Below are 12,639 nucleotides of genomic sequence, written 5' to 3'. Positions count from 1 at the left end.
GAAGAGGAAAGGTGTCATGCACCAAACCTGAATCACACACAGCAACAATCTATTCAAGCTGAAGAGATTGTTGAAAATAACCCTTCTTCCTCCGGGATCGGAGTTCACACTCTGCCTTTGTCATGAGTAACTCCAGTATCAATGCTCAGACCTACCAAGTTAATTCCAAGTTCTGCCACATTTCAGATATTAGCAGTTAGCAATCCCTTCAATCCTACCCACTACCCCTTGGCTACCTGTCACTAATGTCGCTCAGGAAAGATAAGGATCCTCATGGGAACACACCCCCCTCTCCTATATAAAATTGGCCAGGCACAGTGGCTCACAACTGTTATCTCAACACTTTGGAAGGACTAGGTGGGAGGATCCCTTGAGCCCAGGAGTTAAGAGGCCAGCCTGGACAACACAGTGAAACCCCCCTATCTCTACAAAAAATTTTTAAAATTGGCCAGGTGTAGTGGCATGCACCTGTGGTCCCAGCTACTTGGGAGGCTGGGGCAGGAGGATCAACTGAGCCAGGGAGGTCAAAGCTGCAATGAGCTATGATCCTGCCACTGCAATCCAGCCTGGGCCACAGAGTGAGATCCTATCTCAAAAATCAAAAACAAAGCTGGGCACGGTGGTTCATGCCTGTAATCTCAGCACTTTGGGAGGCTGAGGTGGGTGGATCACCTGAGGTCAGGAGTTCAAGAACAGCCCTGGCCAACATGGTGAAACCCTGTCTCTACTAAAAATACAAAAAAAATTAGCCAGGCATGGTGGTGGGTGCCTGTAATCCCGGCTACTCAGGAAGCTGAGGCAGGAGAATCACTTGAACCCGGGAGGCAGAGGTTGCAGTAAGCCAAAATCGTGCCACTGCACTCCAGCCTGGGAGACAGAACAAGACTCCATCTCCAAAACAAAAAAAAAAGTCAAAAACAGAAACAAAAAACTCCACAGTTCCCTCTTCCCCACGCTTCCTGTTCTACCCACATGCATGCATTATTTAAAAACATTTGAGCACCTGCTGTGCCATGCAGTGTGCTCAAGCTATTATAAAATGATGAACACAACTGACATGATGAATGTATACACCAGTCGCAGTTTAGAAAACCTTTCTTTGGAACAAGTGTGAGCTTCTCTAGGTCCTTGTTATCAAAATCCCTTCCTGGACCAGTATCATCATCCCATTGTCAGAATCTACATTCTAAAAAGATCGCTAGATGATTCAAATTCCCTTTAAAGTTGAGAAGCACTGTCCTAAATGACTCATTTTAGACAATACACCTGAGGAACCAAGGTTCAAATCCAGTGGGATTTTTGCACCTGACCAGGGAGAGGCATGTCCCTGGACCATGTTCAGATAGGAAAAGTGAATACATTTGGCATTAGCACCATATAAAGACGCACAACAGCAGTTGGGAGTTCTCTCTAGTTGATGTTTATTAGTCTGCATAGTGACTTATGTTCCAAACACTGGGGATCCCCTCAGCCCCACCTATCTTACATAGGAATGCAAGTTAACTTGTTTCAATACCCGTTATAAAAAAACAAATACCCCTTTTTAAAAATCTGATTCAACATATTTTTTATTTCACTTTTTTCCATTTCTTTATAAAACAGTCATCTCACTAGCAGCTCTCTCCCCTAGAGTAGGGGAAGGGGGTGGAGGAGGTTGGGCACCTCCAAAGGAGAAAAAGGATAGCGGGGAAGGGCCCAAGGTTACCTCCTGAGGTTCTTCTGGGCCTGTTTCAACAATGTGTCAAAGTCAAGAGAATCAAATTTGCTCTTTACAGGTGCTGGGTCAAAGTCTTCCCGGTTGGAGTCTATAAAGGTAAAGACAAACTTCAAGGTCTCTGACCACACTTCCCAACCACAGGGTCTGCAAATGGCTAGCTATCTCCCATCCCAAAAATGGATGGAGTGAAAACTGCTCTAATTTTAAGTCAAAGAGATAGGAGAGTCCCCAGTCCCCATTTCTCCTCTCGTCCCACCCCTTGGGTCTTTTTTTTTTTTTGAGACAGTCTCGTTCTGTAGCCCAGGCTGGAGTGCAGTGTTGTGATGTCAGCTCACTGCAACCTCCGCCTCCTGGGTTCAAGCAACTCTCCTGCCTCAGCTTCCCGAGTAGCTGGGATTACAGGTGCGTGCCACCACCTCCAGCTAATTTTTTCTATTTTTGGTAGAGATGGGGTTTCATCATGTTGGCCAGGCTGGTCTCGAACCCCTGACCTCGTGATTTGCCTGCCTCAGCCTCCCAAAGTGCTGGGATTACAGGCGTGAGCCACCGTGCCCAGCCTCCTTGGGTTCTTTGTATGTCATACTAAGGTAAGTCTGCCTAGCCCCACTCACAAAGGGTTAGGAACCCTTCTGGGGAGGGGATGAAGCATTCCAAAGCTTTAGGCCCTCCCTCCACTCACCAAGATCAGAATAGCTCCTCTTGCAGAACTGCCTTCGGCCCCCAAAGCAGAGATCAAAGGGCTGCTCATCTGCCTGCCGCAGCTTGTGGCCACTCTCAATGGCTGCAAATGCCTCCTCAGCATAGCGATAAGTGACGAAGCCGTAGTTGTCCCTGGTAGGAGGAGAGTGAGGCGGGGCTGGAGTGGCTATATGGGCCCATGCCATAGAGGAGACACAGCACCCCAAGGTACAAAGGTGGTTCTTCTCATTCCCAGTGGCCAACCCTCTGACTGCAGAAATGAAGGTGCCCCATATTGCTCAGCACACCAGAGCAAGGAGGCAAGACAAAGAAACATCAAGGTAGATGAATGGGATAGAAAGAACATCCTGAGCCTGGGGCCCAAGCTTACCCTTGGACACGGAAGTGGATGGTGCACTCCTCAATCTCTCCAAAAACGGAGAACCTCTGTTTCAGCTCTGATCGAGTCATGCGGCCAGGTATCTTTCCAATGAAGACCACCCTTCTTTCTTCCTATGTTTGGAAATGAAAAAAAATCAACACACCATTAGCCAGGGCTACAGCTGCAGGCAGCTCTCTGAGCTCAAGGCTCAGGGGGTAAGCCCCCTCCTCCCATGATCTATTCCTCTACTCACTATTGCACGCTCCTTTTGTAGCACTCTTTGTCTTTGGTAATGGTCATGTGAACGATAAGAGCTGTACCTGACAAAAGAGGGTGTCATCAGCCCCCCAAACATAAGACAATTCAAGACTCAACTCTTAGGCACCTGCATCCCAGGTGCATGGCGCTCCCTGAACACATGCTCACCGCCGCCTCCTGTCACTTCTCCGGCGGGGGGATGGGGATCGTGAGCGGCTTCGAGAACTGGATGATGAGGATGAGGAAGACGAAGAGGAAGATGATGACGAAGAAGAGGAAGAGCATCTTCGAGAACGCCCAGAGGAACTACAGCTGGACCTGAAGGATAAGAGGGCATGCAGGAATGCTGGGAGTGGTTCAGGTATACTCTGCTTATCTCACCCAGGCCCCAGTCCTGCCTTTCTTTTAGGAAGCTCAGGACCAAAGACAAAGCAGAGTAGAAGAGGTCTAGAAGAACAATTTTCATTCAGAGATGAACAAACTGAGGCCCTTCATGGAACTTTAGGTGTACCTGGAATGTTGTGAAGTGTTTTGGAAGAGATCACATTTTCAATTGTGCACTTAAAAATTGAAAAATATTTAACAAATCAGAAAGAGGAAGAACAATAAATGGAGACTCAGGGAGAGGGGTGAGCCCTAGGTCTCACACCCAGCTATCTGTGGTGCTGGGGCCAAGCCTGGGTCTTTTGGGTTACTATTGCTCCCCTACCAGGTCTCACTGAAATACTGTGACCATGAGAGAGGTTAACTGCTAGACTTGTAGTATGGGCCAGTTCTGAAGACATATATCATCTCCAAAACCCAAGAATTCTTCATTAAGTGGGAAAACTTGGTTACTGAGAAAAAAAGATACTGCCAGGAAATAGATGAGGCCATAGTGACACCCAAAGGAACTGCCCCAGACACCTTCCTCAGCAGATGATTAAGGAAAGAACTATTTTCTATTAACAAGTAACCCACTACCTCACATAGCACCCAGAATACCAAAAATGAAGGCTGATACAGTATGTGAAAAAAATCAACATGGTCAAAATCAAACCCTAAAAGTCTCCCCAAGGCAGGTCTCAAAGAAGCAGGAGACCTCACTGACACCCCAAGCTCCAACAGGGGACAGAAGCAGTCGTCTCACAGCTTGCCTCCTTCAACAATCCAGGAAAAGGGAAAACACAAAAGCCAAAGACAGAAATAGAAGCCTTAGCGCCTGAAAGTACCAAAGTCAATGGGTAAAAGCTTTCAAAGTAAACCACAGAAGTACGTGAACTTCCTAAATGGAGAGGACCTACAGGGCCATCAAAGCTCACCTTCGCCACCTCTTGTGTGGGGGGGAGAGGGACCTGGACCGAGATCGGGATGAGGAAGACGACGATGAGGATGAGGAGGAAGATGCTTCGCTAGTCCGGTTGGACCCAGAGCTGACAGAACGGCTGTTGCGGCCTCGGCGGCCCTGCCAGCCCTGGCTTGAGGGGCTGGCTGACCTGCAGGCTTTTCGGTAACAGCGCATTGACCGCTGCTTGGCTGAGGGTTCAGGGGGAGTCCTAGTGTTCATGTCATTCCGGCAGGGTGAGGCCTCAGGGGACAGCAAGCTGGATGGGGCAAGGCAGGGTGCTGAGGGATCTGCCTGCTCACTGCTAGTCCTGTGATCAAGCGGCTCCCGGGAGGCAGCTATGCATGGGGGCGGAGGGGCAGCTGGGCCCAAGGACAAGACAGGTTTGATGGTGATGTCCTGATGGCGCTTGACATTCCATCGGGAGCCCACCTCTGGAATGACTAGGGCAGGCATCTTTTTTGGGGGAGTCCTGCTCCGGACACAATAGTCATGGTCCCCAGAGCCCACATGGACTCGACTAGGGCCATGGACCCCTTCTTGGAGGCGAACTGCAGCTGGATGTTTGGCCTCCGTAACTCCTTCAGGCTTCAGGGTTCCCTCCTGGGCGGTGGACTTAGGAGATTTGGCTTTGGCCAGCAGTGAGACAGCAGCCAGGGGCTTCCATAACTGGTGGGGAGGGGTAGCTGGAGGGGTGAGCCCTGTGGTGGGGAGGGAGGATGGAGATAGCAGGATGAGATCCGATTCTACGCTTCCAAATACCGTGTATATAGCCTCCAGAGACCCCCACCTCATCTCACAAAGTACACCAAGCAAGGTAAGCAGCCCAACTTTTCCCACTGCTTCAACTGCTCCTTCCCCATGTTCCCCAACTTGGGGACCAGCAAGAGAAATCCAGCCAGCTAGGGTCTTCCTGAAGCCCTCATCCTCTCACTACCCAAACCTAGTAGCCTGGTCCTAGAGTCTAAGCTCTCCATTCTCAGATCCGCCCCTTCCCCCGAGTACTGCCTGACTTCTAGGCTGCATCTTTCCTGCACTCATGCAGTCATCATCTATCGTCTCCCCACTTCCAGCTTCAGAGTCCACCTGTCTTCTACATTCCTGCTAGATGGAGCACCCAAAAACCAATCTGGCAAAGTTTCTTCAATGCACAGGATAAAGTCCAAAGAGCTTAATATGGCATTCGAGGTCCCAATAATCTGACCTTCTATTTACCACTCCAGTTTTATCTCTCACTTTACCTCTGCCCACTGCCCTGATCAGCTACTACACTCCAGCCAAACCAAGCCTCTCACAATTCCCCAAAACATACCCAGTTGGTTTTGTTTCTTCAGTTCATTCAAGCCGCTCCGTCTTCCTAGAATGCTCTGTTCCCTAAATCTACCACCTGATAGAGTTTCTCAAGCCTCAGCATAGGGGATTAGTTTCTATATAACCCTTCCCTGACTGTCCCTCTTCACATCTCACTGTAATCCATAGTTGTTTTTTTTTGTTGTTTGTTTTTTTTAAAGACAGAATCTTGCCCTGTCGCCTAGGCTGGAGGGCAGTGGCGCAATCTCAGCTCACTGCAAGCTCAACCTCCCGGGTTCACGCCATTCTCCTGCCTCAGCCTGCCAAGTAGCTGGGACTACAGGTGCCCGCCATCACGCCTGGCTAATTTTTTTGTATTTTTAGTAGAGATGGGGTTTCACCGTGTTAGCCAGGATGGTCTCGATCTCCTGACCTTGTGATCCACCTGCCTCGGCCTCCCCAAGTGCTGGGATTACAGGCGTGGGCCACCACGCCCGACATTTTTTTTTTTTTTTTTTAGATAGTCTTGCTCTGTCCCCCAGGCTGGAGTGCAGTGGCACGATCTCAGCTCCCTGCAACCTCCACCTCCTGGATTTTAGCAATTCTCCTGCCTCAGCCTCCCAAGTAGCTGGGACTACAGGCATGTACCACCACGCCCAACTAATTTTTGTATTTTTTTTAGTAGAGATAGGGTTTCACCATGTTGGCCAGGCTGGTCTCGAACTCCTGACCTCAAGTGATCCTCCTGCCTCAGCCTCCCACAAGTGCTGGGATTACAGGCGCGAGCCACTGCGCCTAGCCCATAGGCTGTAACATAGCACCTGATACTCAACATGCTCATTCGTTTACAAGTCTGCCCCCTAGACTGTGAGTACCTCAGGGCTGGAGATCAGATCTCTATGTCCTTAACGCCTACACACAATGGATTTGGAGTAGGCTCAGCAAGTGTTGCTGCATAGACTAATCACAGGCAGAATTCCCCACCCTGAACCCACCTGCCACGTTGGCCAGTTCTGGGGCTTGTAACCGGTCTAGGGGCCTCTTCTCCTGGGGAATGTCAACGCCGCTGGCGGGGGGGAAAAGGGAAAGCCTGATTCATTGCCTTCTCAATATCTTATACATTTGCCTTTCTCAGAAATCAATGGGAGGGGGTGGGTGCAGAGAAGAATGGGATGCACAAACTGCCTCCATCATCTTCTTCCTGCACAAAAGGGTCTTACTGACTGAACTACAAATTGGATCTCAACTGAGCCCTGCCCAATTCCAAGAGGCAGGCTGGCCATGACCTTGAATACCCCCCACCTCCTTCACATCGAGTCTCACCTGCCCAGCTCACACCAACCTGAAATCAATGTGGAGGGGAACATGCTTGGCAGAACAGGATGGAGGACCATGAACATGAAAAATGACTCCTAGCCATTAACATCTTCCTCCACTTTAACTTACACCATTACCAGCACTGAGCAAACTTGAAGTGTTATTAAATGAAAGAAAGAAATCCCCAAAGGCATGACTTGCCAGGAGATAAAAGGCACCTCCAGGACATTTGGAGCCCGACTGGAATCAGCTGGAGGGCAGTGAACATGCCCCGTTCTCACCTCACCACCCAAGACACTGCCCAGTAGTGATAGGCAGAGTAAGGGGTGGGGAAACAGGGAAAGACTCTAGAGCTGACTACAGCGTCCCTGCAACAGAGGCATCCAGTTGACGGTCCTGGAGTGTCAGCCGGCTGCTGATTAACAGCTGTAGGGTAACTCGCTCATGTCTCCATACTTACCCTGAGTTTCCTACAGCCAAGCTGTCAGCAGGAGCCGGAGGAGGACACTCCTTTTTGGCTGCAAAGAAACCATACTAGTTAAAAGCCCAACCAGATGTTCTAGACTGAGGCGGCACAGAAGGGCTTGCTTTGAGACCCAAAGGAGGAAAATCCACTTTGCCTACATATTCCCTGTTGGGATCTCCCCAAAGAGATCCAGTCTCCTCCAGTGGATGCCCAAGTACTATTTTTAATCATGTCTCTTTTCTGCTCAGAAACACCCACATTCCTCCACTGAATCTGAGATAAAGTCCAAATGTATAAGCCTAGCGTTCAAGGTGATCTATGATCTGCCAAACTAGCTTCCTGGCCTCACAGCCTACTCTTGTTCTACAAATCACATTTTCTATTTTGCCTTGTTACCAACTCAGGAATCATTTCTGTAGATTCTTCTCCCCAGTTAGACCATAAGCTCCTTGAGAACAGGATAGTGTCCTCCATAGCACCTACATCCACACCTTATACTGAGAAAGCCAGCTATCCATTGCCTTTCAAATGTGCCATATGCCATTCTTCCTATACCTACCCTCTGCCTTTAGTTGCCACACATACTCTCTCTGTGAATTCCTACCTGTCTTTCAATGCCCAGCCTGAAAGCTACTTCCCTCTAGAAAAATGGCCCTAAACAACCCCAACCTGCTTGGATTCCCTTTTTTTTTTTTTGAGACAGAGTCTCACCCTGTGGCCCAGGCTAGAGTGCAATGGCACGATCTCGACTCACTGCAATCTCTGCCTGCTGGGTTCAAACAATTCTCCTGCCTCAGCCTCCCGAGTAACTGGGATTACAGGTGCCCGCCACCTCGCCCAGCTAATTTTTGTATTTTTAGTAGATACGGGGTTTCACCATGTTGGCCAAACTGGTCTCAAACTCCTGACCTCATGATCCACCCGCCTCAGCTTCCCAGAGTGCTGGGATTACAGGCATGAGCCACCACGCCTGGCATGGATTCCCAGTCTACTCTTTTTAATACCTTCCTTACTGTATCACTGCCGTCCCTGGCTTGGATTACCGTCACAGTTCAATCTTGTCTCCCTCTTCCAATTAGGGGTCTGCTCCAGTGGCTAAGGCTGTCCCCTCTCACCCTAGTTTAAGCAACTACAGGGCTGGGCCCAAAAAAGTATCACCAAAAAAAGAGTTGGAGCAAAACTACCCATGTTCCCTCACCTTCTGATTTCTCAAACTGCTCCAGCAGACTGGACAGGTCCGATGCCTCAATTCCTGTGGAGGCACACAACACAGGATTGAAAACGAGCCCCTATCAACTGAGTACACAGGTCCCAGGAAGCCCCCAAATCATCTCACTTCTCCCTTTCCACTCCCCCTGCCCTCTGTACTAAGTGAACCAAGGTAGCAGCACAAAGCATGAAGGATTCAAACCAACCCAGGGCTCTGCCTCTGAAGAACCCTCCACAGCCAGGCACGGCGGCACACACCTGTGCCTATAAATCCCAGCTACTTGGAAGGCTGAGGTGGGAGGACCACTTGAGCCCAGGAGTTCAAGTCCAGCCTGGGCAACACAGTGAGACCTCGTTTCTTAAAAACAAAAACAGGCCAAGGGCGGTGGCTTACACCTGTAATCCCAGCACTTTGGGAGGCTGAGGCAGGCAGATCATGAGGTCAGGAGATTGAGACCAACCTGGCCAACATGGTGAAACCTCATCTCTACTAAAAAATACAAAAAGCCGGGCGTGGGTGTGAGCGCCTGTAATCCCAGCTACTGGGGAGGCTGAGGCAGGAGAATCGCTTGAACTCGGGAGGCGGAGGTTGCGGCGAGCCGAGATCACGCCACTGCACTCCAGCCTGGGCAACAGAGGAAGACTCCATCTCAAAAAAAAAAAAAAAAAAGGCATGGTGCAGCGGCTCACGCCTGTAATCCCAGCACTTTGGGAGGCTGAGGCAGGCAGATCACGAGATCAGGAGATTGAGACCAACCTGGCCAAAACAGTGAAACCTCGTCTCTACTAAAAATAGAAAAATTAGCCAGACGTGGTGGCGGGCACCTGTAGTCCCAGCTACTTGGGAGGCTGAGGCAGGAGAATTGCTTGAACCCGGGAAGCAGTGAGCTGAGATTGCGCCACTGCACTCCAGCCTGGAGACAGAGCAAGACTCCATCTCAAAATAAAAACAAAAAAACTCCTCCAAAGAAATCCAACAAAGGCCAGCCTCATCAGGGTGGCTTATCCTAGAGTCCCCCAGCCAACTTGGGGACTACATGGGGGAACTGTGTGTCACTCACCAATCTCACTGATGAAAGCCTGTACCACATCTTCAGAACCCTGAGTACGTGGGGTAGGCAGGAAGGACAGCTTCCTTAGACGGGCTGGGTGGACAGCAGGCAGCTTGGGGACAGTGCTCTGCCTTGGTGTGGGAACAGCCTTGGTAGCAGGCAAGGGGGGCTTCTCCCTGGGCCTGGTCTCTTGGGTCTCAGGCTTTAGCCTCTCTGATGCAGGCTCCTCAACAGTCACACCTTCAGCAGACACACATGCTGGAGCCTTCATCTGGGGACTTGGCACCAGGGCAGACACCTTGTGTTTCGGATGGGGAGATGCAGGCACTGGCTTGACCTCCACCTTGGTAGGCTCTGTCTGAGGAGCTCCATGGCCAGGTAGCCCAAGACTGAGGGGAGGAGCCATCGACAAGGGAAGTACATTTTCAGGAGGGCCAGCTGGAGTGCCCCTAGACTCCATCTTAGGTTGGGGAACAGCTCTCCCAATGGAGGCTGGAGGCAAAGGAGGTGGGGGAACAGTAGACCAGAATGGAGCATGTTGAGGCCCTGGGCCCCATCCCAAGGGCCCATAGGTACATGTGGAACTGTAAGGTGAGACTGGGGCAGGAGGGGGTGCCCAAGGCACACTGCAAGTGGGAGGCACGGCATAGGCACCAGGAGTACCAGACACTAGGGGCACCGTTGGTGGGGGGGGCAGGCAAGGATAGCCAGAAGGGGACACATGAGGATAACAAGGCCAGGGTGGCACGGGGGCATAGTGAGTAAACGGATCAGGTAGTACTGGCCCCATAGACAATGGAAGACTAGGAGGCTGCAAGGGAGGTGGGGGCAGACTGGGGGGCATGCCAAGCCCACCTGCAGGGAAAGGCAGGGCAGCAGACATCGAGGGAGGTGTGGGCACAACAGGGGACACAGACTGCACAGGAGGGGAAGGTCTCGCCAACAGTGGCATCTCCTGGGATGGCACCTGCTCAGTGGGAGCTGAGGCCACAGGTTTGCTTACAGGTGGCTCAGGACTAGGAGAAGCAGGGCTGGGACCTACAGGCACAAGGCAAATCTCAAGGGGTGCTTCAGGGCTTCTCTGCAGAGCTGTCTTCTTGGCTGGGGCTGGTGGGATGACAAGACAAGGGATGTCTGCCAGCCCTGTGGGAGTCTCTGGAAGGCTAGGCCACTTCCCAGTTGGGGGCTGTGGACTTCTCTCTTCTGTTTCTGCTTGGCGTTGCTGCCTTCGTCGCCGGTACTCAGATAAGCTGAGAGGCCGAGGTCTGGCTTCATGGGTTGTAGCACTGGTACCACTTTCAATTTTCAGAGAATCCACCTCTTTGATTTCAGGGATGATGGTCTTTGGTGGGTCCAAGGACTCTGACTCCACGAGGAGCTGGGGTGCTGAACCCCCCAGGGCTGATGACACTGCACAACGTCTGGGATCAGTTGGTCTGGACTTAACTAGCACTGGGTCAACTGGAGTCAGGTCATTAGGAACAGGGTCAACTAGTGCTAGATCAACTGGTGCTGGGCCAGACGGGACAGCATCAACCGGTGGCAAATTATCTGAGATGGGAACCACTGCAGGGTCAACTGCTGCTGAGTCAGCCAGGACTGGGTTGATCAGCACTGGCTCAGCCGGGAGAGGCTCAACCAGTTCTGAGCTGGTTGAAGCAAGATCAACCAACCCAGGGTCAACAGGTACAGGGCCAGCTAGAACAGGGCCAACTGCAGTGGGATCAGCTTCAACAGAGTCAACTGGCATGGGGCTGGCTTGGGCAGAGTCGACCAATGAGAGATGGGTTGGTATAGGATTGGCTTGGATAGTGTCAGCCAGCTTTGGGTAGAGGTCTAGAGGGCCTTCTTTAGCAGGACTACTTTGTCCAGCACTTCTCTCCAAGTTCTTAGGGCTAGAATTCTCCAAGGCAGCTGCCCAGGCCCGAGCCCAAGCCCGGGGCTTCCCCTTACCCTGGAGAGGCCCAGACTCTTTTTGAAGTTCTTCCTGAGGCTGTTTCTGCAAGTTGTCTACCTGAGAGGTCACTTCTGTACCTACAGTAGACTGCCCGCGAGAAGATGACCTCAGCCTCCTGGCATAGCCTTCCACACAGGCTGCTGGCTGCTCCTTGCTCTTCTTCTTCCTGCCCTTTCGAGCTCTCTGGGAACCTGGTGCTGCATTGGCAGGTGGGTTCTGAGGCTCCTTGGGCACCACTGGCTCCACGACCTCCCTGGGCTTCAATAAGCAGGCTGAGTCCAGCTTCTCCTCTGAGTTCAATGACAACCCCTCTTTCTCAGAGCAGAGGGTTACCTTGGGCACAGCAGCCTCCGTCTCTGACTCCAGTGTAGGCATAAGCAGCTGCAAGGCAGAACTAGTCTCTAGCGAGTCATCCAGGAGCACAGGCCGGGGTCCAGGAGAGACCTGTCGCACCACAACTGGGATCTCCAGGTCATCGCCAGCTGTGGCTGCCTGCCCCACAATCTCCAGCACTACACAGCCCTCAGGCAGTGTCAAATCATCTGGCTGCTCCTGAAGCTCATCCTCAAGTGATGCCAGGTGGGTGAGGTTGGGCAGGCAGTATGGGTGCATGGCCCGCACCAGCTCACTCAGGGAGGAGATGCTCTCATCACCAGCTGCTGGCACTGCCATCTCTGCTGCTGTTGCTTTATCTTCCTCCTCAGGGCAGGCCAAATGCATGGGGAAGTCCGGGATACTGCTCACACAGTTGTCAAGCTCCCCGGCAAGAATCTGGCCACTGAAGCTGGCCACCTCCTCCTCCTCTTCTCCATCACTGCGCTGCTGGGGAGGTGGGGATTGGCCCCAGCGTGGTCTTGATCTTGGGGGTCTCCAGCTAGGAAGCTTGGGGGAAGAGGTCTCTAAGAAAGAGGGTGGGGAGAAGTCCCAAGAGGGATCTGGAAGAGACATTTCAACCTGCAGGAGAGAAGAGAGGTCTCAGGAGGAGTTTT

The 12,639-nt window shown here is 51.6% G+C and overlaps 1 protein-coding gene across 17 annotated transcripts in view; it reads right to left on the bottom strand.

Annotated features, from left to right (window-relative positions):
- Nucleotides 1-1,404: 1,404 nt before the first annotated feature.
- The window catches only part of PPRC1 (PPARG related coactivator 1), a 31,075-nt gene continuing 19,840 nt past the window's right edge, over nt 1,405-12,639 (bottom strand). For 6 of the 17 annotated variants that reach the window (XM_055352800.2, XM_055352799.2, XM_063710441.1 and 3 more), the window contains 10 exons: nt 9,703-12,604; nt 8,631-8,684; nt 7,427-7,484; nt 6,645-6,715; nt 4,337-5,060; nt 3,204-3,353; nt 3,031-3,097; nt 2,787-2,908; nt 2,397-2,548; nt 1,405-1,805 (listed from right to left, as the gene is read on the bottom strand). In XM_055352800.2, coding sequence (XP_055208775.2) covers nt 1,702-1,805; nt 2,397-2,548; nt 2,787-2,908; nt 3,031-3,097; nt 3,204-3,353; nt 4,337-5,060; nt 6,645-6,715; nt 7,427-7,484; nt 8,631-8,684; nt 9,703-12,604 — 4,404 coding nt within the window. In that variant the 3' untranslated portion in view covers nt 1,405-1,701. The remainder of the gene's footprint in view (nt 1,806-2,396; nt 2,549-2,786; nt 2,909-3,030; nt 3,098-3,203; nt 3,354-4,336; nt 5,061-6,644; nt 6,716-7,426; nt 7,485-8,630; nt 8,685-9,702; nt 12,605-12,639) is intronic. The other 11 variants (XM_063710444.1, XM_019034592.4, XM_063710443.1 and 8 more) reach the window with 7 other exon arrangements.

The sequence above is a fragment of the Gorilla gorilla genome, chromosome 8, assembly GCF_029281585.2.
Source record: "Gorilla gorilla gorilla isolate KB3781 chromosome 8, NHGRI_mGorGor1-v2.1_pri, whole genome shotgun sequence".
Lineage (NCBI taxonomy): Eukaryota > Metazoa > Chordata > Mammalia > Primates > Hominidae > Gorilla > Gorilla gorilla.
The sequence above is the reverse complement of the archived record's forward strand: the minus strand, read 5'-3'. Positions and strand labels throughout refer to the sequence as shown.